This window comes from Epinephelus moara, chromosome 24 (assembly GCF_006386435.1).
Source record: "Epinephelus moara isolate mb chromosome 24, YSFRI_EMoa_1.0, whole genome shotgun sequence".
Lineage (NCBI taxonomy): Eukaryota > Metazoa > Chordata > Actinopteri > Perciformes > Serranidae > Epinephelus > Epinephelus moara.
In genome coordinates this window covers 12,789,869-12,806,658 of record NC_065529.1, presented here as the reverse complement: position 1 = coordinate 12,806,658, position 16,790 = coordinate 12,789,869, and the positions used below count along the sequence as shown (strand labels likewise).

Here is a 16,790-nt window from a genome sequence, read left to right as displayed (position 1 = left end):
GTCTTTGTGGAGAAAAAGCTTGTTTAGTGGACTAACTTTGCACTTGAAAGGTTGCCCGTTCAATTAAGTTTTAACAGGTCTGACGCTACGGCTGTATCTAGGCTAACGGCTAACATGCTAACTATTATTTCTATGTCACTAGTCACTTGAAACAAATTTAGGACGATAGGAGACGGATTGAAATAAACCGAAATTTCCCTTTAAGTCCTGGTAAAGTTTTGTCCATGAAGGTGTGGGAACCCTGACTGTATTTCCTGTGAATTCTTCATAGTAAAAGTCAGCTCAGTAAAATGCTTTAAATGTGAAGCACTCTGAGCATCATCGATGAACATCGTCTCCTGTAAAATGTTTGGTGTAATCAGTCACACAGATGTTGTCAGGAGTTTATGAAGCAGTGGGAAAATGTTTCGGTGTTTCTACAACAGACAGACGACTCTGTGCTGTTGTTTCCTGTTTTGGCAGCAGGTGGATTTGAATACAAACAAAGGGCCCATTAAATGTTAAGTTCCTGGAAAAATGTGACAGTGAACTGATAAGTGACAGGGCTTTTATTTAAAACACTTCCTCAGAGTTGCTCTGAGTAAATCCTGTAAATGAGACTGACAGAGCTTCACGTTCCTGCAGACAGACTAAAGTCCTGCTCGGTGTGTGAAGCCCTCAGTGGTTTGTCTGTGTGCTGAAGCAGCTTTTAGGATGTTGATGATCTCATCAGAGTCGTGATCGCACTTCTCACTGAAAAAATTAACAACGTGACGCCATCGGCTTGACCTCACAGCTGCATGTTCAAACCTCTGATTGCAGAGAAATCTGCATCATCACAACATTAAACTGTTGAGTTTTAATAAATTACATTCAGTAGATTTTTGAATGAATGAATGATGTGTTTGTATTTCAGAAATTCAGATGTGAAGCACTGATTGTATTGTTTGTGTTTGTGTCTCTGCTGATTCAGATTCCTCAGAACCTTCCGTGTTCAGTCACTTTACAGCCTGGCCCAGAGGACACCGGGAAGGTAACGCACACACACACACACACACACACACACACACACACACACACTGATAAAGTATTTCCTTGAGCTGAATACACCATGACCTGTGTATTTAGTTTTCATCTCAGTCACGTTGACTTCCTGTTCAGTCTCCTCTTAAAGCTTTTATATCACCTGTCATTTTAATTTTCATTTTTGTGCCTGAGCTAAACCTATAAGACAGATAAAATCTCTCGGTCTGTAGGAGGCTTCAGTTTGGGTCAAAGGTTCAGTGTAAACAGACAGACAGGATGAATTCAACCTGCTCAATCTGTGACACAGATCAGAATAAATAAAACAGTTATAAAATATAAAGGTGTGTCCTCAGGTGTGTTTCAGCAGTTTTACATATAATCAGAGTTAAATGTGTGCAGTCTCTGAACGTACAGTCTGTCCTCGTGTCTCTGCAGGCCTGCGGTGTCGACTTTGAGATCAGAGCTTTCTGTGCCAAGTCAATAGAAGAGAAGATTCACAAGAGGTGAGTTCACACCTGCAGGAAATAACTGGTTTATAGGGTTATGAGGACTCAGAGGTCCTACAGAGAATCAACAGATTATTTTATTGAAGTCCTGATTCAGTGAACAGCTCTGTGCGTGCGTGTCAGGGCTGAACTCCACTGTGCGCAATACAGAGAGCAGAGGAGAGTTGTAAACGCGCGACCATGTAGAGACAGAAATGATATGCCGTCATGTAAACAATATAAGTCATCACGTGTGCCGCATAATCGTGATTTCAATTTTGACCAAAATAATCGTGATTATGATTTTTTTTTGTCCATAATCGAGCAGCCCTACTCTGGACAGGGCTTTTTGTAGACCTGTATACGTGTACTGCAGTACTGTATATGTGCCCTGTAGTGCTGGAGTCCTGTATATGTGTCCTGTAGTACTGTAGTACTGTGTACGTGCCCTGTAGTACTGGAGTCCTGTATATGTGTCCTGTAGTACTGGAGTCCTGTATATGTGTCCTGTATGTGTCCTGTAGTACTGGAGTCCTGTATATGTGTCCTGTAGTACTGTAGTACTGTGTATGTACCCTGTAGTACTGGAGTCCTGTATATGTGCCCTGTAGTACTGGAGTCCTGTATATGTGCCCTGTAGTACTGGAGTCCTGTGTATGTGCCCTGTAGTGCTGGAGTCCTGTGTATGTGCCCTGTAGTGCTGGAGTCCTGTATATGTGCCCTGTAGTACTGGAGTCCTGTATATGTGTCCTGTAGTACTGGAGTACTGTATGTGTGCCCTGGAGTACTGGAGTACTGTATATGTGCCCTGTAGTACTGGAGTACTGTATGTGTGCCCTGTAGTACTGGAGTACTGTATATGTGTCCTGTAGTACTGGAGTACTGTATATGTGTCCTGTAGTACTGGAGTACTGTATATGTGCCCTGGAGTACTGGAGTACTGTATATGTGCCCTGTAGTACTGGAGTACTGTATATGTGCCCTGTAGTACTGGAGTCCTGTATATGTGTCCTGTAGTACTGGAGTACTGTATATGTGTCCTGTAGTACTGGAGTACTGTATATGTGCCCTGGAGTACTGGAGTACTGTATATGTGCCCTGTAGTACTGGAGTACTGTAAATGTGTCCTGTAGTACTGGAGTACTGTATATGTGTCCTGTAGTACTGGAGTACTGTATATGTGTCCTGTAGTACTGGAGTCCTGTAAATGTGTCCTGTAGTACTGGAGTACTGTATATGTGTCCTGTAGTACTGGAGTCCTGTATATGTGTCCTGTAGTACTGGAGTCCTGTATATGTGTCCTGTACATGTGTCCTGTAGTACTGGAGTCTTGTATATGTGTCCTGTACATGTGTCCTGTAGTACTGGAGTCTTGTATATGTGTCCTGTAGTACTGGAGTCCTGTACATGTGCCCTGTAGTACTGGAGTCCTGTACATGTGTCCTGTAGTACTGGAGTCCTGTACATGTGTCCTGTAGTAGTGGAGTACTGTGTGTATAATTGTAGTATCTGGTGTGTCCTGCAGGAACTCGGTGCGTCTGGTGATCAGGAAGGTTCAGTACGCTCCAGAGAAGCCTGGTCCTCAGCCAATGGTGGAGACGACCCGAAGCTTCCTGATGTCTGACAGATCTCTACACCTGGAGGCATCTCTGGACAAGGAGGTACACGGCACTAAGCGTCACAGATCATCCTTTGTCCCATTTGCTATTGCTTATGTTAACCAGCAGTGACCACTGATGTCAGTGATTCACCCCTGACTGTGTGATACTGTCTTTATAAGACACTGATGAATGTCTTCTTTTCCCATGATGCACTGTGTGCAGCTGTATTACCACGGAGAGCCCATCAGCGTCAACGTTCACGTCACCAACAACTCTACCAAGACCGTCAAGAGAGTCAAGATCTCCGGTATGTCTTCGTCATCTTCTTCTCCTTCGTCTTCTTTCTTTGTCGTTTTTCCTTTTCTCTCTTCGTTCTCTTCTTTTGTATTTATTTCTGGATTTACTTCTGCTTTTTGTTATCTCTTCTTCTTCATTGTCTTCATTTTCTCCTCCTTCCTCTCTGTCATCTCATTCTTTGTTTTCCTTTCGTCATCTCGACTTCCTCTTTTCTTTGATTATGAAAAGTCAGATCATTTTTACTCTGGTGACTTTTGGATATTTGGTCAAGATTTGTTCTGAATCTGAACAGAAACTGAACCATTGTTTGCTGATCTGAGTCCTGAGAGTGAAACCGTTACTGTGTCTCTGTCCATCTCTTTGTGTCTCTGCAGTGCGTCAGTATGCAGACATCTGTCTGTTCAGTACTGCCCAGTATAAATGTCCAGTGGCCCAGCTGGAGGCAGAGTAAGTCCCAGTTAATGTCGCTGTGCTCCCAGTAAAAGAATAATTAAAGGTTATTAAGTAGAAATGAAGTGACACTGAACACCTCCTGATTCTGTGACTCAGCTCATGTGTTTCTGGCCTTCAAAGTTACTTTGTAAAACAAGAGATTAACGTTTATTGAAAGTGATAAAACAAAACCTTGAAAAAGCTTCCAGTCTTTGATCATATTTTACAAAGATGAGTTTGAGAAACTGGTTTAAACTAAAGATAAACTGGATTGAACCATGAATAAACCAGATTTAAGTCCGTTTAAACTGGTTTTAACTGGCTGTAACTAGTTTAGCCTAAAGTTCATGTTTACTGGTTTGAACCAGAGATGAACAACATGATGATGTTACTACACCGTCACACTGTGATTGTACTGACGACCTTTGACCTGGGGTCAGTAGGCGGGTTTACCTGAACAGTTTGATTGACAGCAGTGTGTCGTCTCCATAGCGACCAGGTGTCGTCCAGCTCCACCTTCTGTAAGGTGTATACTCTGACCCCGACGCTCGACAAGAACAGAGAGAAGAGAGGACTCGCTCTGGACGGCAAGCTCAAACATGAAGACACCAACCTGGCCTCCTCCACCATGTAAGCACACACACAGCACACAGGTGTACACACAACACACAGCACACAGGTGCACACACAGCACACAGGTGTACACACAGCACACAGGTGCACACACAGCACACAGGTGTACACACAACACACAGCACACAGGTGCACACACAGCACACAGGTGTACAGGTGTGTCAGGACGGTCACATGACCCACGACGTCTCTGCTGTGTGTTTCAGTGTGAAGGACGTCACCAACAAGGAGGTCCTGGGGATCCTGGTGTCCTACAGAGTCAAAGTCAAGCTGGTGGTCTCACGTGGAGGGTACGACACACACACACACACACACACACACACACACACACACACACACACAGAGTCCTCTCCTACTGCTGACATCACTTCCTGTCCTCTCAGCCTCACTGCTGATGTCATCAGTGGAGTTTTGATATTTCTAAGCACCTTGAGGTCGAGCTGTGCTCACGTTCATTAGGTTTTAATCACATCAATCCTTCAGTTATCGTCAGTTGTATATTTGTAATAAGTATTTTTATATAAAATCCATCCCTTATTCATAATCCCATCAACATATTAGCAACTTAAACAAGAACAAATCCGAATGAGGGATTCTGTTCCCATCCTTCCTCTACAGTTTGACCTGCAGCTCACCTCCTGTGCTTACATCAGAGACAAAAAAACCCAGAAATATTAGTTTGATTTTGTTTTTGAAATCCTTCAGAAGTATGTTCTTATGATACAGAAGCATATTGCTGCCACGCCAGTGAACAAAAATATCACTGTCAGGTGGACACGTGAAAAGTTTCTTGTGATAACAAGATGTTTTTTATGTTTTTACAAGATAATTTCACTTTATAACAAAGAACCTTTCATGCTCACAACAGATCCTGATCAGGGCCGTAAATCACCAGTTTCATCACGATACCATTTATATCGATTCTTTGGACAACGACACGATATTTTCCGATAATACAAAGTCTGCCACGATACGATTTTGATTTGATACGATTCAGGGGGTGAAGATCGATATTAGGAGACATTAGATGTCTGTTTAACTCAGTCTGTTACTGAAGAAGCTGCTGCAGCTTTACTTTTTACTTTGGACCATAAAACACATAAACAACTCATAAATAATAACAGTAAAGCTGACTTTAAACTGACTCCACTAACACACGGGAAACAGCACCTGGGATCAGTTAACCTTCAGGGCTTTCTGTCGGAGACACCTTTTCATTTTAACCCAAACTTTAATCTTTTTCATAAAACTTATTGAATATCTGTCTCGAAGCTCTGAATGAGAACTTCTCCAAACAGCCATAACAGACTTTCAAAATAGTAGACGGAGTCATACAATGGCAGGGCGGTGATTCTAGTTTAAATGAAGTGGCAGCAGTTTGCGTCCATATCATATAAACATTTTCCTGAAGGATTTAAAAAACAAAATCAGTGTAATATTTCTGTTTTTTCTGATGTGAACATACGAGACAAGTCGCAGGTCAACTGTAGAGAAAAGTTCTGTTTCCCGTCTGAATTTGTTCTTGTTGCTAAATTGTTGTTCTCAACTGGATTTTGAATGTTTTGGGGGGTTTTTGGCAGAAATGAACTTCTGTGATAAGAGAAGAGAAAAAGTTTGTGGTGATTTAATCAACTGACGTTCACAAGGTCAAAATTAAACTTTTAACCTCAGTTTATTTTAAGTGTCAAATGTGTGATGGCTGAATACACACAGTGGTTAATGTAAAAAAAATTCTAAACCCTGATCGTCCATGTCGGTGCAGCTCGGCCTCAGCTTCCTGCTTCGTCCTCTAACTTCCTGTCGTCAGTTACCGTGGAAACTGTCTGCTTGTTGCTGTAGTTGCTTCTCACTGTGCTCGCTTAGTTTGTCAACATGTTGTGAACGTGTCGCCTCCTGCTTTTCATTTCATCTCCCTCTGTGTTTCTGGCTTTTTGTTTGGCTCCTCCTCCTCCTCTTCCTCCTCCTCCTCCTCCCTCTGTGTGTCCCCCTGCAGGCTGCTGAGAGGCATGTTGGACAGGTAAATGTGACGACAGCCTCAGAGTTCACTCAGTCTGATCCTGAAACATAGAAAACATGATTTAAAACACAATGAAAATCTGCTAGCCTGACGTGCCACACCGTGTGTGATTTATCCTGGCTGAAATATGAGCAGAAGAAGTCTCTGCTAGCTGCTAGGCTAATTTATACAATGTAAAATGCCATAGGCTTGTGCTAATAACGTTAGCATGTTGTATTTGTTTGGAAAACGTGTTTAGTTTAAAACAGTTGAACCTTGTGAGCTGTGATGGAGCTGAATTGTGTAACGTTACCTTTGTTTAATGTTGCTGTTGTCCCTGGTTTTATATGAGTAGAGAAAAAGTCTGCTAGCTGCTAGGCTAATTTATACAATGTAAAATGCCATAGGCTTGTGCTAAAAACATTAGCATGTTGTATTTGTGTGTTAGCCGCTGCTGCTAATTAGCTTGTGCTAACACTCTAGAGACGGTCCTTCAGGGCTGTGTCTAACATGTGTCGGGAGGTCAGAGGTCAGATCCTCGGTGACATCCTGTTGTCTTCCTCTGGAGCTGTGCAACACGTCCACACCGCAACATGTTATTTCTTCCCGACAGCTGCTGCAGTTGTTGTTCTTCTCTGTGTTTATTGGCGGCTCACAAACCAAGTTTAAAGGAACATGTAGCGCCACCCACTGTTGCCCTTGTTAAGTCAATGAAAGCAGTTTGGCTTCGTATTATCAGCGCTGTTTATCTGCTGTAATTTTTATTATCAGAATAATGGTAATAATAATAATAATGATAAAAATGTCCCATTATCGGCAGATAATTTACTGGCTGATACATATCGTTCATCCCTAGTTTAAACTCGTATTAAGCAGGTTTTAACTGATTTTAAATGATAAACTGTTTCTAAATCTTTTATAATAAGAGACAAGTTGCTTTAAACCAGAAATAAACTGGTTTAATTTACAGATCATACCCAGAGGATGAAACCGTGTCCCTCTGAGGTTCTGTGCACGTGACGACTCAAACTAAAGGCTTTTAATGTGAAACATCAGTATCAGTGTCAAACAGCAGAGTGATGACATCACTGTCTTTACTGACTGAGTTAGCCTCATGCTAAGCTAGTTTAGCTTTTGTTGTGATGAACACTTTAAACAGGTCCAGGATCAGTGACGGCCTGTTTGTTTGTTTGTTCGTTTGTTTTTCAGAGACGTGTCGGTGGAGCTGCCCTTCATCTTAATGCATCCTAAACCTGTGGAGCCGCCGCTGTCCCGCCCACAGTCAGGTGACCTCACAACACACTGACACAAGCATTCATCAACCAATCAGAGTGACTCAGTGTTACCTGTTCGTTTATTACCAATGTTCATCTGTCCTATCAATAATCTGACGACCAGCTCAGGAGCCGGCCGCACAAAGCACCTTAAGTCTGCTCCTTAAGTGTGACACTTAAGGTTTAGTTTTTCCTTAGCTGAGCAAATTACTTAAGGCTGTTACTCAGAATCTCTTAAAAGGTTTTCTTAGTAAAGTAAAGACGTTACACACTACACAGGATCAGCCTGATGAAAGTCTGGTGCAGCGTCATGCACGCGATCATCATAATCATCATTTTATTTCGTGTAGTGTGTCATAGTAGACAACAACCGATGCCACGTCTGGGACGCCTCACGACATCCTGACAGAAAGTCTGTTTCTTTTTGTCTTGTATCAAGTTTAAGAAATCCTCACTTGAGGCGCTCTGTGCAGCCGGCCCCAGAAATTTAAGGAGTTCTTAATGTCAGAGGTCACGTTAGCTCAGGACGTACAACACACACATACACACACACACACACTATCGGTCTTTATGTAACTCTCTGGTGTTTTCCGTCCTCGTCCCGTCTTTATCATGAGCTGAACCTCCATGGAGAAGAAGAAACAGTTTCCATGGAAACCGTGGTGTGACATGCTTATAATATGTGTGTGTGTGTGTGTGTGTGTGTGTGTGTTACAGCTGTGCCAGAGATGGACCCCCCCATCGACACCAATTTGATAGAATTTGACACAAAGTGAGTATCAAGTCTTCGTCCACCTGAAAACAATAATCGATCAGTAAATGACCCAGTGATCAATGAGTCCAGTCATCACTTCATTAATTCATTAATCATTTGATCTGTTTTCAGTCATTTTTCACGTAGAAACATTTCATGGTTCAGTTTCACAAACTTTTCCTCTGAATGAGTGAAATTCTGGGCCGACACCGATGTTTTGTTGTTGTTGTTGTTTCTGTAGTGTTTCTTGTTCTTTATTTCCCTTTTTCTGCCAGGAAAAAGGGAAATAAAGAACAACAAACACTACAGAACACTTCTTTAATATTTTATTGCTGCGTAGATGTGCAGATATCTGTTTACTGAGATCTGAACGAACTACAGGTCTGTGGGCTGATGGGAGATTGTGTCCTTTAAAAGCTGCTTTGTTTTTTATGCCTCTGTGCCGGTGATACCTGCGACCGGAGGCGTCACGTTTTCAGTCCATCTGTCCCATTCTTGTGAACGCAAGAACGCCTCGAGTAAAAAAAAAAAAAAAAAAATTATTTATTTTGTTAATTTATTTTTTTTTATTTTTTTGGGGCACAAACGTCAACTTCAACTCAGGGATGAACTGATTAAAATTTGGTGGTCAAAGGTCAGAGTTCAAGGTCACTGTGACCTTGTGTGTAGCATTTCTATGAACGCAATATCTCAAGAAGGCCTTGAGGATTTTTTATTTATTTATTTTTTTATTTTTATTTTTTCAAATTTGACACACGCTGTTAGAATAATAAAAATGTTAATATGATTTGATATGACAGTAAGTTTTCTTACTGATCAATTCGTTGTTCTAAACTCAGTGTGTCTCTGTTCGTCCTCTCAGCAGCATCTCCCAGGACGACGACTTCGTTTTCGAGGACTTCGCCCGCCTGCGGCTCAAAGGCGTCGTGGATGACAAAGATGAGGACTGCTAGGAGCTCGCCAACCCTTCATATGCTCGCTTCGGAAACCACAAACACACACACACTCTCTTACACACACTCTTACACACTCCTACACTGTTCACGTTACATTCCCCAGTGGAGGGGATGGATGAGGGCATGTTCAGGACGGAGGGGGGGGGGGCTCGCTGGTGTTCTTCCTCTCTTGCTTCAGCCATTTTTGTCATGCCGCCGCCATTTTTCGCCGCCGTCTTCTCCATCTGTCTGTCTGTTTCTCTTTTTGCTGATAAACTCTAAATGTTGAGCAGCTGCAGGACAGATGAGGCGGAGCGGATCGAGTGAAGGAACGATCCGTCAGCTGACGCAGAAGGAAAAAAAAGACGTGTAGGAAGCTGCAGTGCTCGTTCCTGCTTTTACTTTGAAATCTTTTTTTGAATGTCGACCGTTTCCACGGCGACGATCACCGTCTTGTACAAACAGAATATATATTTGAAACATAGAAAAAAATGTACGAGCAGTTGAGATCCGTGTCCCGTGGTGATCGCCGCTTTTCTTCTTCGAGTAAATTATTCCTGTAGATGCTTTTTACATCATGGCTGCGAGGGGAGGACACACACACACACACACACACACACACACACACACACACACACACACACTCTGCAGTCTTACACAGATTTCACCAGCATCCTCTCTCGTCACTCTGAACCCTGTCGTCCATTTTGTCTCATGTTCGTTCTGTCAGCTGCACTGTTTGTTTCTTTGGCTTTTATTTTGAAAGAACCATTCCAGCGTTGATGGAGAGTTTCCTTTTTGTTTCGAACACTTTCTCAAGTTAACAAATCAGTTGGTTTTGTTCAAAGTTTTTTTCTTTCTGTCATCAGATTTCATGACAACAAAAGCAAAACAACCTGTTAGTCCGTCCCTCAGTACTGTCTGACTTCCTGTCTGTGTCATCGGTTCCTGTGGAAGACGGAAACCTTTAGAAACAAAACTAATTCAGTTTAAAATTGAATTAATTTAAAATGACAAAAGTTTATCCTAGAGGACAGGAACATTTGTCATTTTGGGACTTTCGACTTTGTGTCAAATTCTTAAATTAACAAACAATCACATCAAAAGACAAAAAGCAACAAAATGTTTCGTCAAAAACAAAAACGTAAAACGGTTCTTTCTTTAAACATCTTGGCACCGTCACGTTTCAGTAAATGTTTCTCAAAGAGCAGGATTTGTTGGTTTATATAAAATACGGAGTTTCAAGAAATCAAAATATTCTGAGAAAAAAGTTGTGAAATTTCAAGAAAAAAAAATCTAAAATTATTTTACAAAGAAATAAACAAATCCCACGAAAAGACCAAACGTGTTTAATTTTTAAATAAAAGTTCAATAATTTTGAAAACATGCATCCATCGACCTAAAGAAAAATATAGATCATGAAGACTCGACAGACTGAAGGGAAAAATTAGATTTCAAGAAATAAATTTAAAATACAAGTTGTAATTCTACAAGAAAAATAACAAAAATAACTCCTGAACGTTGAAGACGAGAAGACCAACGTCTCATTTTTTGAAAAGCAGTTCAGTTCATGTCTGAAACTTTTTGTATTCACTGATTTAAAGAAAAATAATATAATATGGAGTATAAGATTCACTGCGGGGAAAAATTTGATTTCAAGGATTAAATCAGTAAAATTTTAGGAAAAAAGTCGTGATGTTACAAGAAAAAGATTCAAGAAAATAAAATCTGCTTTTTAAAAAAGTATTTCAAGTATTACAAGAATAAAGTTGTGATTTTACAACAAAAAAAAACTCCTGCACATCAACAACTGTCACAACAATGTGTTTCATCAAAAAAGAAAAAGAAGTTTAGATTATTTTAGGAGAATAAATATCACAAAAATAAAGTTGCAGTTTCACAAAAAAATAAATATTTTCAAATATTTGTAGCACAGTCGGAGTTTGTTCCTGCTGACGATGAACTCCTCAAAAATATAAAGTTTCACTTTTGAACAACATCAGGTATCACAGGTGTCTAAAGTAGTTTTGTCCCGATCCAAATAAGATTATATATAAAATTATTTTGTTTAAGGGAAATTGAAATGTTGTTGGTATCACTACAGTGGATGTGACATTTGAATAATGTAATTTTGATATTCCAGTCTCTGGGTTTCCACCTGTTGGAGCAAAAACAAGTATCAGCAGCTTTTTCAAAGCGTAAAATTGAAAAATCAGAGAAATTTTGACACCAATTTGTCTCTGGAGATCAAAAAGATGACAGTTATATAAACTTCAGAAATGTGTGTTCGACACGGAGGAAAACGTTACATCAGACTCAGGTCACAGACATTGTTTAGATCTGATCATTTAATTTATTGACAATAAGAAAAATCTAAAATCTCATCAGACTTTACGTTTTATTTTTTCTTGGTGCAGCAAGTTGGAAAGATTTTCTCAAAACAGGTTTTTGATGTGTCTCCTTCTGGTTTAGTTGATATCAGGGACGTTTATCACGATTTGTTCTTTATTTCTTCACTAATTTAAATTTTCTTTTAAAAATGACTCGTACTGAATTTATTAGAAATGTTTGAAAGTTGTCGACCAGCAACAGGCTGCAAAACAGAGCCAATTAAACATTTATTTTCACTCAGTTTTTCCAACGTTTAAATGTCACTTCACTTTCAAATATTAAACACTGAAACATTTCAAACACCAAATCGTCTCCTCTCCCGTAAAGAACGAGCACTCTGATGACGCTGGAATTGTTTTTTAAAACACGGCTCAGACTTAAGACCGAGTCAGACCTGAAGTCACTCGACTCCAAACATGAGTTGAGTCTTGTCATTCAGCAGACTAAAATATTTGACCTTCATGTGGTGTATGGAAGACCTGTTTGTGCCAATGTGATGAAAAAGAAAAAAAGATCCTGTCACTGAGAAACTTTGACAAAATGACTTGACTTCCTAAAGTAATGAGTTAATATCTAAAGATAATGAAATAATATTTCAAAATGATAAAATGTTTCAAAATTACGTAATATCTCAAAATAATGAGAAACTTCCTCAAAATAAGTTTTTTCCAAATAAGAGTTTCTGAAAAAAAGAAACTTTCAAAAAAAAAAATGACGTTCGTATCTCAAAGTTTATTAGTTTGAGTTACTATTTTGAGAAAGTTTCTTGTAATTTCCATAAAGTTTCTTATTATAATGACCGACGGAATCTTTTCATCTTATTTTAATTTTCTTTTCTTTGAGGGGTGGAAATGGTCTTCCATAGCTTTCTGTTGATTCAGTCTGTTCACACCTTACGAACATTTTAAGTGGAATTCTGAGGCTCAGAGTCGCTCTGATTTCAGTTCTTATGTTCTGAAGTGCTTTAAGAACCACACTCTTACGGAGCAGTAACGTCTGTTGTTTATTCAGAATAAATCTGACCAATCACAGCGGGCGGTTCACTGAGTCAGTGACTCGATCCCACCTGATTCAAACAGTCACTGTCGGCTGTTAAAGGGAAATACTGCTGTTTTCTTTTTGTTTATTCTCATCATCTCTCAGCCATCGAATCGAAAAGCATTTTTGAGTAAACAGTTTGTTTTTGAAGGTCGAGACGCGTCCTGTAACGTAGAGACGGTAAAACTGTAAACTGCGTTGTGCCTTCTGGATCTCACTGTTGCCAACAAGACGATCTCTTCATGAGGCCAGTTTATTGTTTATGTGAATATTGTGACTTAAAAACTTCAGTAGAAAGTTTTAATGTTACGTGGTGGTAAACTGCAGGAAACTACTGTAAGTCGGAAAAAAGGCGGGAAAAAGTCAGTTATCACGTTGACGTCATTATAATTATCATCTGTCCATATAGGCCTACTGCAGCTGAACTGTATCAGAGATGATTCACAGTTATGTCTAAAAAAAAAAAAAAAGTAAAATTTTAAATAAAGAGTAAACTTTTTTTTCCAGGGTTTTCTGCTTGTAAACAAAAGAACAAAAATCATCCAGTCTCATTTTAAAAGCTGAATATTGATACAAAAGCTGAGATTATTTTGGGGGTTATTACAGTAATTATTAATTAATTAATTATTAATTTTGGTGCTGAAAATCATTCTGACCAACTTTCAGCAGTTTTTAATGCAGGAAGTTTTATTTGGAAGGTAAATGTTTTGATGACCGTTCCTGTAACAGGAAGCCCTCCGGTGACGAGACGATCAAGCTCAATTCTTGTAAAATTACATCTTTTTGTTCTTTAAAATTACAAATCGTCTCTCGTAATATCAAACTGTAACATTACAAATTTATGTTTAAGAAAAGTTGCACATTATTCTTATCTCTCAAAAAATTATGTCGGTATTCAGTGATGACTTTTTCATAAGACTTTTATCTCAGATTACGATGTACTCGGATTTTTCACAAAATTGTCACCTTTTCATTCTTTGTTCTTGAATTACTGATGTTTGACTTATTTCTCAAAAATTAAACTCAGAACAACTCACAAAATACTTAAAAATAATCCCTGAAATCACAGGTATTTTTTTCTCACTGCTCTTTAAGCTCCATGTCACGTGATAAAGTGTTGTATAAAGTTAAAGCACAAATTACCAAATATTTCCTGAAGTATTTTCACCTTTTGACAAAATCTTTTGTTTTTTTCTTCTTATAAAATTCTACTTATTTTTTACAACATTTCAACTTTTTTTTCTCAGAACAATTTAATTTGATCTGTTTTACAGTTGTCATTTTATACTTGTAAAAGAACCACAAGCTTTTTTTCCTTTTTTTAATGTCAGTGACAAAATATCACAAAAACCTCACGTTTAACATATCACAACTTAATTCCTAAAATATACTTTTCTTGTACTGTTAACGCTATTTTCAATATTACATATTATTGTAACGCAACTGTCTTAAAATTATGACTTAGGTTTCAACATTCTAATTCTTTTTATTTTTATTTTTGTCGAAATTATAACCTTATACTCAAACACTCAACGTCAGATCTCTCAGCTCTGATTCTGCGTCATGACATCACAACCAGCGTTCTCCTTTGGGGTCGACGCCATGTGACAAAGTATCTTAAAAACTAACACATTTTCCAATATTTCCTATGAAATTATCAAATTTGTCTTGAAAAAAATGTGAAATAATTAAACTTTTTTCTCAAAATTTTACTCAATATTTTTCCTGTAAAAATTAGAAAAATTAATTCTGACTTTTTCTTGTACAATTACAACTTTTTTCCTAAACATTACAACTAACGCCTTGAGAGTCATAATACCGTGTGAGAAAACCGCCTGCCTTCTCCTTTAAGGTTGATGCCATATGACGAAGTATCGTGTGAACGTTAAGAACAATTGGCCAAATCGTAAAAGTGCCATGAAAACAGAGAAGGAGAAATGTGATTAAAACAAATGACACCAGTGTTTCCCTTCAGATCCTCCTCATGAACCTCCTCCTCCTCTTTTCCTTTCCATCTTCCATGTTTTCATTTTTATTTTCATTGTTCAAACTCAGACATGATGTGAAGGACTTCTGCAGCTCTACCAGATCTTTTCTCTGTTTCCTCTTAAAAACAGATGAAAGCAGTTCAGAGGTTAAATCTTAACGAGTAATTTCCCCCAAAAAACTGCACAGATCAACATTTCAGACGACACAAGAGCACTGCACTTTTATTGGATGAAATCAACCCACAGAACTGCAGACATTATATTTTTGCGAATTTCAGGAGGAAAGAAGAAGAATGTTGAATCTTGTTGTTGACGCTTGGCCCTTTTTTTTTTTTTTTTTTTTTGGAAATTGTTCGATGTGTCTTCTCCAGGCTTCACACAAACCAACAAACTTTTTTTTTGTTGTTTTTTCGTTTAAAAGCTGCCAAAAAAATTCCCTCCGTTCCTCCTTTTCTCAGTCAGTCATTGAAGCTGCGACCCAGAAGGGAAGAAGAAGAAGAAGAAGAAGAAGAAGAAGAAGAAGAAGAAAACAGACACGGAGCATGTTTTTTTTTTTGTTTTTGTTTTTTTTCCAAGCAGTGCTGTGAATCGTACGAGCTGTGATTCTGTCCTTATTTTGTTGTGCATATGTGGGGTAACTTTGCTAAGTGTGAAAATATTTTGACAAGTGCCACGCCCCGGCCTGTGCGATGCTTAACCATAATGTCTATAAAACAGGAAGTGATTTCTGCTGGTGAGACGAACACCAGAAAAGATAGAATTATGATTATTATGCTTCTGATTATTATTACTATTATTATTATTATTATTATTATTATTATTATTATTATTATTATGGTGACTATTATTATTATTACTTCAACTGTGTCATCATTGCGACCATGATTATTCTCATAATCATTTAAGAGTCTGTTTGTTTTGCCATGTATTTTTTATTTTGAGATTTTTATTTTAGTTTTCTTTTTATTATTAAAGGTAAAATGAACTAACAGATCCTGCTGTGGTGTCGTGCTTGTGCAACAAAGTGCTGAATGTTTATCTTAAATGTTAATTAAACTTGGCACCAGTTGGTGATTTGAAGGTGGATACTATGGAATTTTTATTAAAAAAAATGTCATGACATACTATATTTTTCACAATGACATACTGTACCACAAGATCTCTGATCATTGTTGAACAACACTGAAGAGGATGAAGAGTGAAGGCAGTTGGCCCTGATGATATACCTGTGGAGGTGTGGACGTGTTGAGGAGAGGTGGCAGTAGAGTTTCTGAACAGGTTCTTCAACAAGGTCTTAGAGAGTGAGAGGAAGCCTGAGGGATGGAGGAGGAGTGTGCTGGTGCTGATTTTTAAGAACAAGGGAGGTGTGCAGAGTTGTGGCAACTACAGAGGGATAAAGTTGATGAGCCATACAATGAAGCTGTGGGAAAGAGAAGTGGAAGCTAGACTAAGAGCAGAGGTGAGCGTCTGTGAGCAGCAGTGTGGTTTCATGCCAAGAAAAAGTAGTGCAGACGCAGTATTTGCTTTGAGGGTGCTGATGGAGAAGTACAGAGAAGGTCAGAGGGAACTGCATATGACAGGGTGCTGAGAGAGGAGCTGTGGTGTTGTATGAGGACGTCTGGGGTGGCAGAGATGTTAGAGTGGTGCAGGACATGTATGAGAGCTGTAGGACAGTGGTGAGGTGTGCATCAAGGATCAGCTCTGAGCCCCTTCTTGTTTGCTATGGTGATGGATGGATGGTTGACAGATGAGGTCAGACAGGAACCTCCATGGACTATGATGTTTGCAGATGACACTGTGACCTGTAGTGAGAGCAGGGAGCAGGTGGAGGTGTGTCCTGGAAAGGAGAGGAGTGATGGTTAGTCGTAGCAAGACAGAATACGTGTGTGAATGAGAAGGACCAAAGCGGAACGGTGAGGTTACAGGAAGTAGAAATAAAGAAGGTGGAGGATGTTAAGTAC

General features: G+C 39.2%; 1 protein-coding gene across 2 annotated transcripts in view; it reads left to right on the top strand.

Annotated features, from left to right (window-relative positions):
- LOC126385575 (arrestin red cell) overlaps positions 1-15,820 on the top strand; it is a 32,930-nt gene extending 17,110 nt beyond the window's left edge. Inside the window, exons 7-16 of one of the 2 annotated variants that reach the window (XM_050037366.1) lie at positions 953-1,012; positions 1,441-1,508; positions 3,016-3,151; positions 3,314-3,398; positions 3,763-3,835; positions 4,313-4,450; positions 4,660-4,743; positions 7,659-7,735; positions 8,441-8,495; positions 9,343-15,820. In XM_050037366.1, the coding sequence (XP_049893323.1) occupies positions 953-1,012; positions 1,441-1,508; positions 3,016-3,151; positions 3,314-3,398; positions 3,763-3,835; positions 4,313-4,450; positions 4,660-4,743; positions 7,659-7,735; positions 8,441-8,495; positions 9,343-9,430 (864 nt within the window). In that variant the 3' untranslated portion in view covers positions 9,431-15,820. Of the gene's footprint in view, positions 1-952; positions 1,013-1,440; positions 1,509-3,015; positions 3,152-3,313; positions 3,399-3,762; positions 3,836-4,312; positions 4,451-4,659; positions 4,744-7,658; positions 7,736-8,440; positions 8,496-9,339 lie in introns of both variants that reach the window. The other variant, XM_050037365.1, reaches the window with a different exon arrangement.
- Positions 15,821-16,790: the final 970 nt, after the last annotated feature.